The 13,993-nt window shown below is 47.7% G+C and overlaps 3 protein-coding genes across 5 annotated transcripts in view; 2 read left to right on the top strand and 1 right to left on the bottom strand.

Moving 5' to 3' along the window:
• Positions 1 to 758: 758 nt before the first annotated feature.
• bub1ba (BUB1 mitotic checkpoint serine/threonine kinase Ba) lies at positions 759 to 6,749 on the bottom strand. The gene is made up of 12 exons (XM_061091947.1): positions 6,698 to 6,749; positions 6,317 to 6,471; positions 5,234 to 5,325; positions 4,987 to 5,041; positions 2,503 to 2,943; positions 2,097 to 2,234; positions 1,913 to 2,007; positions 1,608 to 1,757; positions 1,400 to 1,527; positions 1,171 to 1,324; positions 967 to 1,082; positions 759 to 888 (listed from the first exon to the last, which is right to left on the bottom strand). Exons 1-12 carry the CDS (start codon positions 6,721 to 6,723, stop codon positions 759 to 761), a joined length of 1,680 nt encoding a protein of 559 aa, XP_060947930.1. The 5' UTR covers positions 6,724 to 6,749.
• A 1,489-nt stretch (positions 6,750 to 8,238) lies between these two features.
• On the top strand, positions 8,239 to 12,985 carry LOC133024675 (kunitz-type protease inhibitor 1-like; the record flags this gene model as incomplete). The annotated part of the gene is made up of 10 exons (XM_061091837.1): positions 8,239 to 8,650; positions 10,296 to 10,447; positions 11,063 to 11,204; positions 11,477 to 11,647; positions 11,728 to 11,760; positions 11,874 to 12,002; positions 12,115 to 12,165; positions 12,237 to 12,407; positions 12,509 to 12,580; positions 12,662 to 12,985. Coding segments are annotated over 10 exons (1,515 nt in total), but the record flags the coding sequence as incomplete, so codon positions are not given.
• Positions 12,986 to 13,547: 562 nt separating this feature from the next.
• LOC133024137 (pleckstrin homology domain-containing family G member 3-like) overlaps positions 13,548 to 13,993 on the top strand; it is a 19,048-nt gene continuing 18,602 nt past the window's right edge. The window contains exon 1 of one of the 3 annotated variants that reach the window (XM_061091110.1): positions 13,548 to 13,555. The gene's annotated coding sequence lies outside the window, so the exon portion shown is untranslated. The other 2 variants (XM_061091108.1, XM_061091109.1) reach the window with 2 other exon arrangements.

Below are 13,993 nucleotides of genomic sequence, written 5' to 3' on the forward strand. Positions count from 1 at the left end.
CGCCTGAAGAAGCTAATGTCTAAAGCCCGAGCCCGACTGGCCCGTGAAGACAAACTGGAGAACTGGAGGGAAACTGTTTTAATATGATGTGTTTTTCCTTTTATTGGCTCAAGCATGTTTGATATGTTGTAGTAATTTGTTTGTTGGAACTTCACTGAGACAATAAAAGTGACTTAAAAAATCTCTCTCTCTCTCGAAGGTAGGGGGCGGAGTTTAGTTTGACTGACAGTTCCTACACACAGACCCACACTGCTCTCTCTCTCTCTCTCTCTCTACAGGCCTCACTCGCCCCTCAGTCAGATATGACTCAACTTAACTTTGTCTGAGATTCAAATCGAACAAGTTCAGTTTTTTAAAGGTTTTAAATCTAACTCAGGTTGTTTCTATGGAAACAGGCGTGACCTCACCGGTTACAGACACGTGACAACAATGGAGTTTTAGGATAAAAACATGTTTTTTCTGTTTTGTTGGTCTGAAGAATCATTCACCAGTTTCTTCAGTTGTGTTGGATTCTACTCAGACGCTGTTTACCCCTGAATCTCCACAAGTGTTTTATTACATTATGACATGTATTGTAATGTAAGTGTTTTATGAACTCAAGCACTTCCCCCCCGCTCCATCATAGTGCTGAGGAGACAGATATTTCTCTTAATCTTTTTCCACAGATAACACAAAACAAATTCAGTGAAAAAGTTGCTTTATTAATGATTCAAATGTGACAAATAATGAGGAACAGAAAGTGCAGAAGATGTTTTACTTTAAAGAAGTGACAGCTGCTCGGTCACGTCCGACAGGACGGACGTCGAGCAGCGACCGCCGGCGTTCAGCAGCGAGCGGAAGAACCGGCGCCACGCCTTCCACATTGTCCGAGTCCCCGGAAACATGTCGCTGCAGACAGGAAGTTACATCACTCAAGGGAAATATATATATTTATTATTGATATAATTAATGATTTGATATCAGTACCAGGACTTGTCTTGGCTGAAGCCGTCGGCCGTCCAACCGTGGTCGTCTCTCACCGGGACCATCCTGCTGCTGGTCAGCAGGACGTGGACGGTTTCAGCCACGCCCACCAGGTCCACCTGATGGAAGGGGGGAGGGGCTAGTATCATCCAATCCCAGTGGGGTAGGTGGGTGTGTGCAGAGAGAACAGGTGATTGGACGTGTTACCAGCTGTGGCGGCGACGTCGGCTCCAAGAGACCGACTCTGATGTAAGAGTGAGCGGACGCCAGCTGCTGTGCCGAGGTCACTTCCTGCTGCACGGCCAGGTCCACGGAGGAAGACCAGTCCACCGGGAAGACCCGCTCCAGGTTCATCAGACCTCTGGACCAACAACCAACAACCAGTGGTCAGCTTCAGGGTCACATGCCCCCCCCCCCCTCTTGTGAGCTGACGTACCGATACGAGGCGAAGAGGATGCTCGGCCGCAGCGCCGCATGAAGCACGTGGCGAGCGTGAAGCTCCGTCACCAGCTGCAGCAGGAGGAGAGCTTTACGAACGGCCGAGTCCTGACTCTCCGTCAGCTCCTGGTACACACACACACACAGGGGGGGGTCAGGTCCTCAGCCCGGGTCTGGTGGTGCGTCGTGGACAGGAAGTAACTTACGATGAACACGTGTTCAGGTGGACTGGTGTAGACGGTGATGCAGCCGTCCAGGAACAGGAAGCAGCTGATCCGAGGGAGACCGTCCACCGACGACTTTTCCTTCAGTCGACCAAACTGATGAAAATCCCACGGAACACGACCACGCTCCACCTGCAGGAGACAGCTCTGTCACCATGGAGACCATGTTTACATGACCTGACAGGTGATACTACCCATGAGCCTCTGCTGCTGAGGAGTCACAGATTACACCCGTTACCATGGTTTCTGAAGCGATCTCAGAATTGAAATGTAATGTGAGTTCAAACCTTAATGAGAACGTTGTCGTCATTCGTGGCTCCGTTATGAATGGAGAACATTTCCTCATCTACTACTTTGGAGTAGATGAGATAAATGTCGCCTCCTGGTGGACACAACACACACAGCAGGATGAGTCGTTTCACAGGAAGCAGCAGAGAGGACAGGGAGAGGAAAGACCTCCAGCGTTCTTACCCAGCTGCAGAAAGCTGTCCACAGGAGGGAGGGGCCCAGACTCGCAATGAAAACCAGGAGAGGAAGTGACATCACAGATGTCCAACAGCTGCTGCCGAGCCTCTGGGTCACAGGCATCCACAGCCCCCCCCACTGGTCCTGAAACATAGCGTGGTCTAATTAATGTGATTATAAATTGGATCAATAGAGAAAAAATACAACCTGTCGGCTGATTAAGACCCAGAGTATTGATGACTATTATCTATGTTTATTGATCATTATTGATTATTATTAATGATGTTTATTGATCTGCAGATTCATTGATTATGAAACAAAACAAGTCATCATTGTGGGACTAAAAGGATTTTCCTATCTCTTACTCTCTTAACAGTTGCAGCTCATATCTGTTGAGCTCACTATAACGTACCAGGTTCCACCTCCTCCTGGTCCTGGCTCTGGTCCTGGCTCTGGTCCTGGCTCTGGTCCTGGCTCTGGTCCTGGCTCTGGTCCTGGCTCTGGTCCTGGCTCTGGTTCTGGTCCTGGCTCTGGTCCTGCCTCTGGTCCTGGCTCTGGCTCTGGTCCTGGCTCTGGTCCTGGCTCTGGACCTGGCTCTGGCTCTGGTCCTGGCTCTGATCCTGGCTCTGGTCCTGGCTCTGGTTCTGGTCCTGCCTCTGGTCCTGCCTCTGGTCCTGGTCCTGGCTCTGGTCCTGGCTCTGGTCCTGGCTCTGGTCCTGGTCCTCCAGTAGACTCCAGGCTCCAGCCTCCACACTGGTCTCCTGTATGGGACTCAGCTGACTTGTGGAGGAGGAGCCTGGCTCTTGAGGGACGGAGGACTGATGGAGGTCTCCGCTCGTTCCTCCAGGACAATCTGAGAATCACAACACAAAAACATTATCAACACACGATGAACACTGGTTTAAACACAACAGTTTTCTTATGGACCTATAATAATAAAATAATAATATTAGAATCATGTTTAATTTAATAATAATAAATCGTATTTATATAGCGCTTTCCAAAGCTCTCAACGTCCCTGTACATGAAGGATAAAAATAAGAAAAAGATAAAATCTTTAATAAAAAGAAAAATGATGATAGTTAGGTTTACTAAGAAAATGAAAAACAAAATAAAAACCTGGGGTGGGGGGGTAAGCTGGGGAAGGCCAGTCTGAATGTTTCAGGGACGTCTCACCTGGTCTCACCTGGTCTGGGGTCAGAGACTCACCTGGTCTAACCTGGTCTCACCTGGTCTCACCTGGTCTCACCTGGTCTAACCTGGTCTAACCTGGTCTCACCTGGTCTCACCTGGTCTCACCTGGTCTAACCTGGTCTCACCTGGTCTCACCTGGTCTAACCTGGTCTCACCTGGTCTCACCTGGTCTCACCTGGTCTAACCTGGTCTTACCTGGTCTAACCTGGTCTAACCTGGTCTCACCTGGTCTCACCTGGTCTAACCTGGTCTCACCTGGTCTAACCTGGTCTCAGAGACTCACCTGGTCTGGGGTCAGAGACTCACCTGGTCTCACCTGGTCTAACCTGGTCTCACCTGGTCTCACCTGGTCTAACCTGGTCTCACCTGGTCTCAGAGACTCACCTGGTCTGGGGTCAGAGACTCACCTGGTCTCACCTGGTCTAACCTGGTCTCAGAGACTCACCTGGTCTCACCTGGTCTCAGAGACTCACCTGGTCTAACCTGGTCTAACCTGGTCTCACCTGGTCTGGGGTCAGAGACTCACCTGGTTTCACCTGGTCTAACCTGGTCTCACCTGGTCTCACCTGGTCTGGTCTCAGAGACTCACCTGGTCTCACCTAGTCTCACCTGGTCTAACCTGGTCTCACCTGGTCTCACCTGGTCTCACCTGGTCTAACCTGGTCTAACCTGGTCTCACCTGGTCTCACCTGGTCTAACCTGGTCTCACCTGGTCTGGGGTCAGAGACTCACCTGGTCTAACCTGGTCTCACCTGGTCTCACCTGGTCTCACCTGGTCTCAGAGACTCACCTGGTTTCTCCTGGTCTAACCTGGTCTCACCTGGTCTCACCTGGTCTAACCTGGTCTCACCTGGTCTCACCTGGTCTAACCTGGTCTCACCTGGTCTCAGAGACTCACCTGGTCTCACCTGGTCTCACCTGGTCTAACCTGGTCTCACCTGGTCTAACCTGGTCTCACCTGGTCTCAGAGACTCACCTGGTTTCACCTGGTCTAACCTGGTCTCACCTGGTCTAACCTGGTCTCACCTGGTCTCACCTGGTCTAACCTGGTCTCACCTGGTCTCAGAGACTCACCTGGTCTCACCTGGTCTCACCTGGTCTAACCTGGTCTCAGCGACTCACCTGGTCTCACCTGGTCTCACCTGGTCTAACCTGGTCTCACCTGGTCTCACCTGGTCTCAGAGACTCACCTGGTCTCAGAGACTCACCTGGTCTCACCTGGTCTCAGAGACTCACCTGGTCTAACCTGGTCTCACCTGGTCTCACCTGGTCTCAGAGACTCACCTGGTCTCACCTGGTTTCAGAGACTCACCTGGTCTAACCTGGTCTCACCTGGTCTAACCTGGTCTCACCTGGTCTCACCTGGTCTCAGAGACTCACCTGGTCTCACCTGGTCTCAGAGACTCACCTGGTCTAACCTGGTCTCACCTGGTCTCAGAGACTCACCTGGTCTCACCTGGTTTCAGAGACTCACCTGGTCTCACCTGGTCTCACCTGGTCTCACCTGGTCTCACCTGGTCTCACCTGGTCTCAGAGACTCACCTGGTCTCACCTGGTTTCAGAGACTCACCTGGTCTAACCTGGTCTCACCTGGTCTCAGAGACTCACCTGGTCTCACCTGGTTTCAGAGACTCACCTGGTCTCACCTGGTCTCAGAGACTCACCTGGTCTAACCTGGTCTCACCTGGTCTCAGAGACTCACCTGGTCTGGGCTCGGAGGAAACAGCCGGAGGTCGAGAACCTGGCGTCTGAAGAACCTGCTGAGACAAACCAGCTTTTGTCCATCTTTTATCTACAGATTTTAGTTTGTCCTCTGAACCTAAGATAGTATTATTATCATCATTATTATTATACTGCCTAATAATAATATTAACCGTTATTATTAGCTGTATGAGTATTAGTATTAGTAGTGTTATTAGTAGTGTTGCATAAGTATTATTGTGTGGTACTTGTTGTGATTCTCTCCAGAGTAAAAGTTTCCTCTTCTCCTCGAGCTCATGACTCAGCTTCTCCTTCATCTCGGTCAGAGTCTGCAGTCGCTCTGAAAACACACGGTCAGCACGCCAGTCAACACGCCAGTCAGCACGCCAGTCAGCACGCCAGTCAGCACGCCAGTCAACACGCCAGTCAGCACGCCAGTCAGCACGGTCAGCACGGTCAGCACGCCAGTCAGCGCGGTCAGCAAGCCAGTCAACACGCCAGTCAACACGCCAGTCAGCACGCCAGTCAGCACGGTCAGCACGGTCAGCACGCCAGTCAACACGCCAGTCAGCACGCCAGTCAGCACGCCAGTCAGCACGCCAGTCAGCACGCCAGTCAGCACGCCAGTTAACACGCCAGTCAACACGCCAGTTAACACGCCAGTCAGCACGCCAGTCAACACGCCAGTCAGCACGCCAGTCAGCACGCCAGTCAGCACGCCAGTTAACACGCCAGTCAACACGCCAGTCAGCACGGTCAGCAAGCCAGTCAACACGCCAGTCAGCACGGTCAGCAAGCCAGTCAGCACGCCAGTTAACACGCCAGTCAACACGCCAGTCAACACGCCAGTCAGCACGCCAGTCAGCACGCCAGTCAGCACGCCAGTCAACACGCCAGTCAGCACGCCAGTCAGCACGCCAGTCAGCATGGTCAGCACGCCAGTCAGCACGCCAGTCAGCACGCCAGTCAGCACGCCAGTCAGCACGGTCAGCACGCCAGTCAACACGCCAGTCAGCACGCCAGTCAGCACGCCAGTCAGCACGCCAGTCAATATGCCAGTCAGCACGCCAGTCAACACGCCAGTCAACACGCCAGTCAGCACGCCAGTCAACACGCCAGTCAACACGCCAGTCAGCACGCCAGTCAACACGCAAGTCAGCACGCCAGTCAGCACGCCAGTCAGCACGCCAGTCAACACGCCAGTCAGCACGCCAGTCAACACGCCAGTCAACACGCCAGTCAGCACGCCAGTCAGCACGCCAGTCAACACGCCAGTCAACACGCCAGTCAGCACGCCAGTCAGCACGCCAGTCAGCACGCTGTCCACCTACCCTCATCGTTCTTCTGTCTCTGCAGGAAGTAGCGTTCTGCTCGCAGCTCCTCGAAACTCAGCTCCTCTCGTCCTCTCGTCAGCTGATCTTTACAGTACTCACTGACCCGTCTGGCCCCGCCCTCCTCCTCGGGCCCCGCCCCACTCTGCACGCTCCTGCAGACGATTAGATGACAAGTCGACGCCTCTCCTCCTCATTGATGCAACACATGACACATAAACCAGGACTTCCTGTTTCTGAGTCAGACGCCGTCTCCACATTTAAGATGAAACTTCCTTGTTTATTATTCAGATTATGAATTATTATTATTATTATGGATTATTATGAATATTCAGATCAAATGTTCTACGACAGGTAAATGATGATGTCATTGAATCTTACTGTGTGTCCACGTGCATTTGTGCCATGGCGTCACCTGGATGCGATGGACCAATCAGAGCTCACCACTCAAGTCTGGTCGATCTACAGGAGCAACACATCTGTTTTTGATTAACAATCACTTTAAGTCCGGTCACAGATAAACATAAAACATCTTAAATACATTCAAACACATTAAATTAACTGTAACAGATTCAAACAGATCAAATGAACTTAAACAGATTTAAATAAATTTAAAGACATTTAAACAGATTAAATCACTTTGTTTGAGCACAAACATCTGAACCGAGATGTCAATCAACGAAGTTTAAAGGAAGAATGAACGTGAACGTTAATAAAAGATTAATAATGATAAATAATCAGTTTGTCACCTCTTCTGTTCGAACTGCAGCGGCGCTTCCATGGGGCGCTTCTCATTCGATGCTGCCAAACCACCGGCGTCACTTCCGCTCTGACCAATATCCTGCTACAGCGCTCTTGCAGGTCGGAGTGTAAACTACACACTAGAAATAGATTACGACGCTTTTATCCAAAGCAACTCACAATAACTGCATCAACCATGAGGAACAAACCAGAACAACAATAATTACCAATAATAAATCAGTAACAGATTAATAACTAAAGATAAATGAATAATATATTTATATTGGATGAGTGATAAATGAATAACAGATTAACGACAGTCATAAAAAATGTATGAATATGAGAATATCTTCTTTATATAATTCTATGTAATTTATTTTTCACAACAAGGTTTTATTTTCAGAGCTTTAATAAATCTTATTGATTAATTTATTCACCTTTAATTGAATCTATTGATCATAATGTTCAATCTTGACCAGTCAGAACTCAACACCTCTAACACATATGAATATATATAATATACATCCTTATAATCTATGGCAAGACTCATCAGATGGAAGAACTGTTATGCGACCACGTGCAGGGGCTGTTTCCGGTTTACATCGTCACAACACTTGTTTTATTTAAGAATTTATTTAAAGAACAATATATTCAAAGAATTATGAAAAACCTTCAGACGAGCGAGTAAATGTTAAGCAGTAGTGCCTCCTGCTGGTCACTTCTCAAACTACAAGACTTCACATGAAAATCCCTTCAGATCTTCAGAGCTTATATTTTGATACTACACAAGGATACTGGTAATGTACTGAACTGTAAACACATTCATAATAAATTCATAAATGATCTTGATATCTTGATATTGTTTAGTGTCAGTAACAAGAGCTTTTAAACACATCTGCTTTTATTTAGATAAAATGTTTAAACATGTTTACACAGACAAACGTTATGAGTTCATTATGAAACGATAAAAAACATTTATTATATGTACTGAGAGAAAACATCAACAAAGAGACTCCGCCTCCTGGACACACCTGAGTGACGTCAGAGGAGGTTTCTTCCTGTGTGTGAGCAGGTGAGACACACCTGAACAGACCAAGGAGCAACACACGGTGAACTCTTCCTCTCCTGCGTTTACATTGACAGCAGCTGAAATGTCCTCTTCCTCTTCTTCCTCTTCTTCCTCCTCTTCCTCCTCTTCCTCCCTGCCGCCGCCCCTGCTCCTCTTCCTCCTCCTGCCGCTGCTGCGACAAGGCGGAGCGGCGCAGGACGCGCAGGACGCGCAGTGCCGCGCGGCGCAACGCCCCGGTCGGGACGGCTTCGTGCTGGACGCGGAGGACGCGCTGAAGGAGGGGGGGGCGCTGCTGGCCACCGTGCGCGTGCACGCCATGGAGGTCTGTGAGCGCGCGTGCTGCGGGAACCCGCGCTGCAACCTGGCGCTGCTGGAGCCGCGCGAGTCCGGGAACCGCACCTGCGTCCTGTTCAGCTGCGTCCACAGGAACCGCTTCGTGTGCAGGTTCGTGAACAAGGCCGGATACCAGAGCTTCATCCGAGAGTCCGTGTTCCTGAAGCACCTGGCGGGTCCACAGGGGACAGGTGAGTCCACAGAGGACCGTCAGTGTCCCCTGATCAATACACTGATCAATACACAGGTCAATACACTGATCAATACACAGATCAATACACAGGTCAATACACTGATCAATACACAGATCAATACACAGGTCAATACACAGATCAATACACAGATCAATACACAGATCAATACACAGATCAATACACAGGTCAATACACAGGTCAATACACAGATCAATACACAGATCAATACACAGGTCAATACACAGATCAATACACAGATCAATACACAGATCAATACACAGATCAATACACAGGTCAATACACAGGTCAATACACAGGTCAATACACAGGTCAATACACAGATCAATACACAGGTCAATACACTGATCAATACACAGATCAATACACAGGTCAATACACAGATCAATACACAGATCAATACACAGGTCAATACACAGGTCAATACACAGATTAATACACAGATCAATACACAGATCAATACACAGATCAATACACAGATCAATACACAGGTCAATACACAGGTCAATACACAGATTAATACACAGATCAATACACAGATCAATACACAGGTCAATACACAGATCAATACACAGATCAATACACAGGTCAATACACAGGTCAATACACAGATTAATACACAGATCAATACACAGATCAATACACAGGTCAATACACAGGTCAATACATGGATCAATACACTGATCAATACACAGATCAATACACAGATCAATACACAGATCAATACACAGATCAATACACAGATCCATACACAGATCCATACACAGATCAATACACGGATCAATACACAGATCAATACACAGGTCAATACACGGATCAATACACAGATCAATACACAGGTCAAAACACAGATCAATACACAGATCAATACACAGATCAATACACAGATCAATACACAGATCCATACACAGATCCATACACAGATCAATACACGGATCAATACACAGATCAATACACAGGTCAATACACGGATCAATACACAGATCAATACACAGGTCAAAACACAGATCAATACACAGATCAATACACAGATCCATACACAGATCAATACACTACACGGATCAATACACTGATCAATACACAGATCAATACAATACACGGATCAATACACAGATCAATACACGGATCAATACACAGATCAATACACAGATCAATACACAGATCAATACACAGATCAATACACAGATCCATACACAGATCCATACACAGATCAATACACGGATCAATACACAGATCAATACACAGGTCAATACACAGATAACAATCTACAAATGGTCGCCAATAACGATTCATACAAAGACTTTAATAACTGATGACTGGTTTAGTAATTGGGATTGATCTTTGATTAATAAATGTATGAACTGATAACTGATCATCTTAGCGCTGCTTGTTATGGTCACATCATCACTCACAGCTTCAGTCAGATCAAAGTCAGTTCAGCTGCTTTCATTTTGAAGGAACTGATCACAATGAATTCAGCTTATTTTATTTTGAAGGAACAGGAGCTGATCACAGTCAATTCAACAGCTTTTATTTTGGCAGTTTATCTTAATTGATACTAAAATTGTGTCCCCATAGCAACACAATCACAAACAGTTTCTGAGTGACATCACTGTTTCTTTAGATAATCCCATCGCCATCGCAGGTCGTGATGTCATCGTTCAGCCTGGTGCCACGGTGACCCTGAACGGCGTGGAGAGCCTGACGCTGGGCGACGCCCACATCACTGGTTACCACTGGAGTCTGCTGAGTGGAGACAGCGGCGTCAAGACGGAGGTACAGCCTGCTTAAAGTGCCTAAAGTTGAAATCAAGTTATAAAAGTAATTTTTATTATGATTTAAACGTACGTGACAAACCATGATAAGGACAAATATAATCACCGGTATAATTTCTACAACACGCCAGGTCAGGGAGGTCAGAGCAAACCTAGGTCCCGCCAGTACTTTACCTAATATTACCAAACTGACAAACTGCCTTGAGTTCATAAAGTCATATCATTTCATCACAAACTATTGCTTCAGATCAGATTTGAATTTAGTTTAGGTGTAGGAAAACATCCATCGGTTGACCTGCATATTAAGGAGAGAAGATAATATGAGGACTATATTATAATAATATGTAGACGGGATGAAGTTTGTTCCTTTGAGACCAAAGTCTTTCCAATTCTCCAAAATGAAATAAGTTTGGTTTTCTTACTTTTTTTTTTTTCACAGAAAGACATAATTTTGGAGAAGTAATTCCTACAGCCTCACTGCTGTAAACAAATAATGAGGCCAACTTGAATGTTTACACAAATTGAATATATACAACTGTATTCATAGTCTAACTTATATATAAGTTGTTTGTGTAGAATCTGTTGCTGTGATTTCAGTGCTTTGTGATTCCTGCAGGCGACGGATCTCCCTGACCAGGTGCGACTCTCCAACCTGCAGTCCGGCTCCTACGTGTTCACCCTCACCGTCACCGACTCCAACGGCCAATCAGACGACACCAAGGTCACCGTCCGTGTCCTCAGCCCAGAGCAGTCCAGCTGTGAGTGCTCATGGGAAATGTAGTCCCCTGATGATTTAGTTGTTTTCCCACCACACAAGAGTGTGAATCAGTGTTTTCACACTGAGGAGCCTCACCCTGCCTTGAACTGGTTAGACTGGTTAGACTGGAACACACTCTGGTGTTCTTCCACTGAGGTTAGCATGAGAACCAGTCAGCCATATTTCCTGTTTCTCTCTTCTTCTTCCCTTGTCAGAAACGTTTTTTATATGAAACCTCATAAAAAGCTTGCTGGTGTCACGTGTGTGTCTCAGCGTTCTGTCTGGCGGCGGTGAAGGTCGGGATGTGTCGCGGCGCGTTTCCACGCTGGCATTACGACGCCATTAAGGGAGTCTGTGAGCAGTTTGTGTTCGGAGGCTGTAAACCAAACAACAACAACTACATCACCAAAGACGAGTGTGTGTCTGCCTGCCAAGGAGTCACAGGTAACACACACACACACACACACACACACACATGTAAACAACTGTGATTGATGATTCATGTTTCTTTTTTTTGTCCGCAGCAAAAGGAGAGAGGGGCGCCTCTCTCCCCGCAGGTCAGTCCCACAATGCACCTTACGGTTAGGGTTAACTGTTGAGGATGTGAAGGATAAGTATGTGTGTGTGTGTGTGTGTGTGTGTGTGTGTGTGTGTGTCTGTGTGTGTTCAGAGGTGTGTGGCTCGGCCTGTCGTCCTGATCAGCTGACCTGCAGCAGCGGCTGCTGTGTGGACAGAAGTCTGGAGTGTGACGGAGTGAAACACTGCAGCGACGGATTGGATGAGGAACACTGCAACAAACGTAACACAAACACACTGATTCACATCTGAGTGAGGATCAAACAAAACGTCCTCACAAAACAGACACACAAGACTAAACACATAGCGGTGATCTTCCTCCTCCTCTTCCTCAGTAAACCAGACCTTCACTCGCCTGCTGAGCATCGACGTCAACCAGAAGAAAGGTCTGTTTCTTCTTGCTAATGATCCGCTGAAGCTAACATGTTGCATGCTAACACCGTCCTACCCCCCCCAGCTCGGTGTGCGGAGCCCCCCCACACCGGTCCATGTCGGGCAGATCTCACGCGCTGGTACTACGACCCCCTGGACAGGAAGTGCCACCGCTTCACCTACGGTGGTTGTCAAGGGAATGAGAACAACTTTGAGGACGAAGACAAGTGTGGCGATACCTGCGATGGAGTGACTGGTACAAAAGAGGAGAAGAAGTAGAGGCGTAGTCCAGTCCATGTTGTCTTCATCCTGTTTGTTTCCCTGTAGTTGGACTTGATGTTGTGTTTGTGTCTTCAGAGCGAAACGTCTTCTTCAGAGGGATGTTTGACCGTTTTGAGGACGAGAAGGAAGACGACAACGACGACTCAGGTCAGATCTTTGAGATGATTACTCATATTTCTAACATCAGGTGACAGCGGACAGGAAGTGACCTCCCTCTCTGCTCCTCAGGCACCATAGCGCTGGCTGTGGTTCTGTCGGTGGCCATCTTGGCTCTGTTGGCCATCCTGACCTACTGCTTCCTGAAGAACAGGAGGGAGCGCTCCAATAGGCCGGTCACTACAGGCCCCGCCCACGTGGCGCTGTCGGAACAGGACACACTCGTGTACAACCCCACCACCAAACCTGTATGATGTCATCACCTCAGCTTTGTGACATCATCCTTTCTGTCCTCATGAGGACCACTGACCTGTGTGAGGTCATCAGTGGTCATCACATGTGAAGATGTTCACTTTGTGTTTCTTATATTTATCAGTTGTGTTTGTTGGGGTCAAAGGTCGGGTCATTAAAATCTGCTCATTTGTCAATAAAGAAAAACAGACGATAGTTTTCTCATTTTCTTTTTGAAGTCTCCACGACAGCAGAGGAATCTTAATGAGCCTCTTCAGGGGACATGCATTTAAATATGAGTTATTATTTAAAGCTGATAAACAAGTGGAACAGCTGTGATGTGTCCCGTGTCAGGAGGGCGTGTCCTCAGAAGAATGTCCTCGTCCTGTCTGTTGAACTCGGACGTGTTTAAACTCGTCTCTTCTGTAACACTGAGCTGTGGTTGAACAACGATGACACAGACGTCACTGAGCAACCAGAGGAGACATCTACTTCCTGTTTACAGGTCACATGTTTCACCATCACGGGGGAGTCCAGGTCTGTTCGGATCATCATTAAAAAACGTCTCAAATAAGTTCTATTGATTTATTGATTGATTATGAATCGTTCCACACCGACAGATTCATGTGAGGACGCCCCCTGCTGGCTCTCAGGGGAACTTCTGACAGTGACCGCTTCCTCCTGCTTGTGCGCATGCGCAGTAAGAGTGCGCGGCAGCCTGCAGACGGACCGGAGGTTAATGACACGGACACACACAGACACGGACACAGACACGGACACACACACGGACACACACGGACACACACGCACCTCTGGTGGGACTCGGGTGAGTGTTTGACCTGTTCGGCTAACGAGACACAGCTGCTTAACACGGAAGTGTCCAACTTTAAACCAATCAGACAAGAGAGTGGGTGTGGCTCCGACTGCGCTCGACACGAAACGTCGACTTAATACAGAAACAACAAACAACAACAACAAACAACAACAATGACATGAAACCCTGACGACGAGGGAGCGAGTGTGATGAGTGTTTCCATGTGTGTGTGATTGTGTGTCTATATGTGTGTGTGTTTCCATATGTGTGTGTGTTCGTGTGTGTGTACAGTACAAGTGTGAAATTGTGTGTCCATATATGTGTGTGATTGTGTGTCGATATGTGTGTGTGTTGCCATA

The sequence above is a fragment of the Limanda limanda genome, chromosome 18 (genome assembly GCF_963576545.1).
Source record: "Limanda limanda chromosome 18, fLimLim1.1, whole genome shotgun sequence".
In the NCBI taxonomy this organism is placed as follows: Eukaryota; Metazoa; Chordata; class Actinopteri; order Pleuronectiformes; family Pleuronectidae; genus Limanda; species Limanda limanda.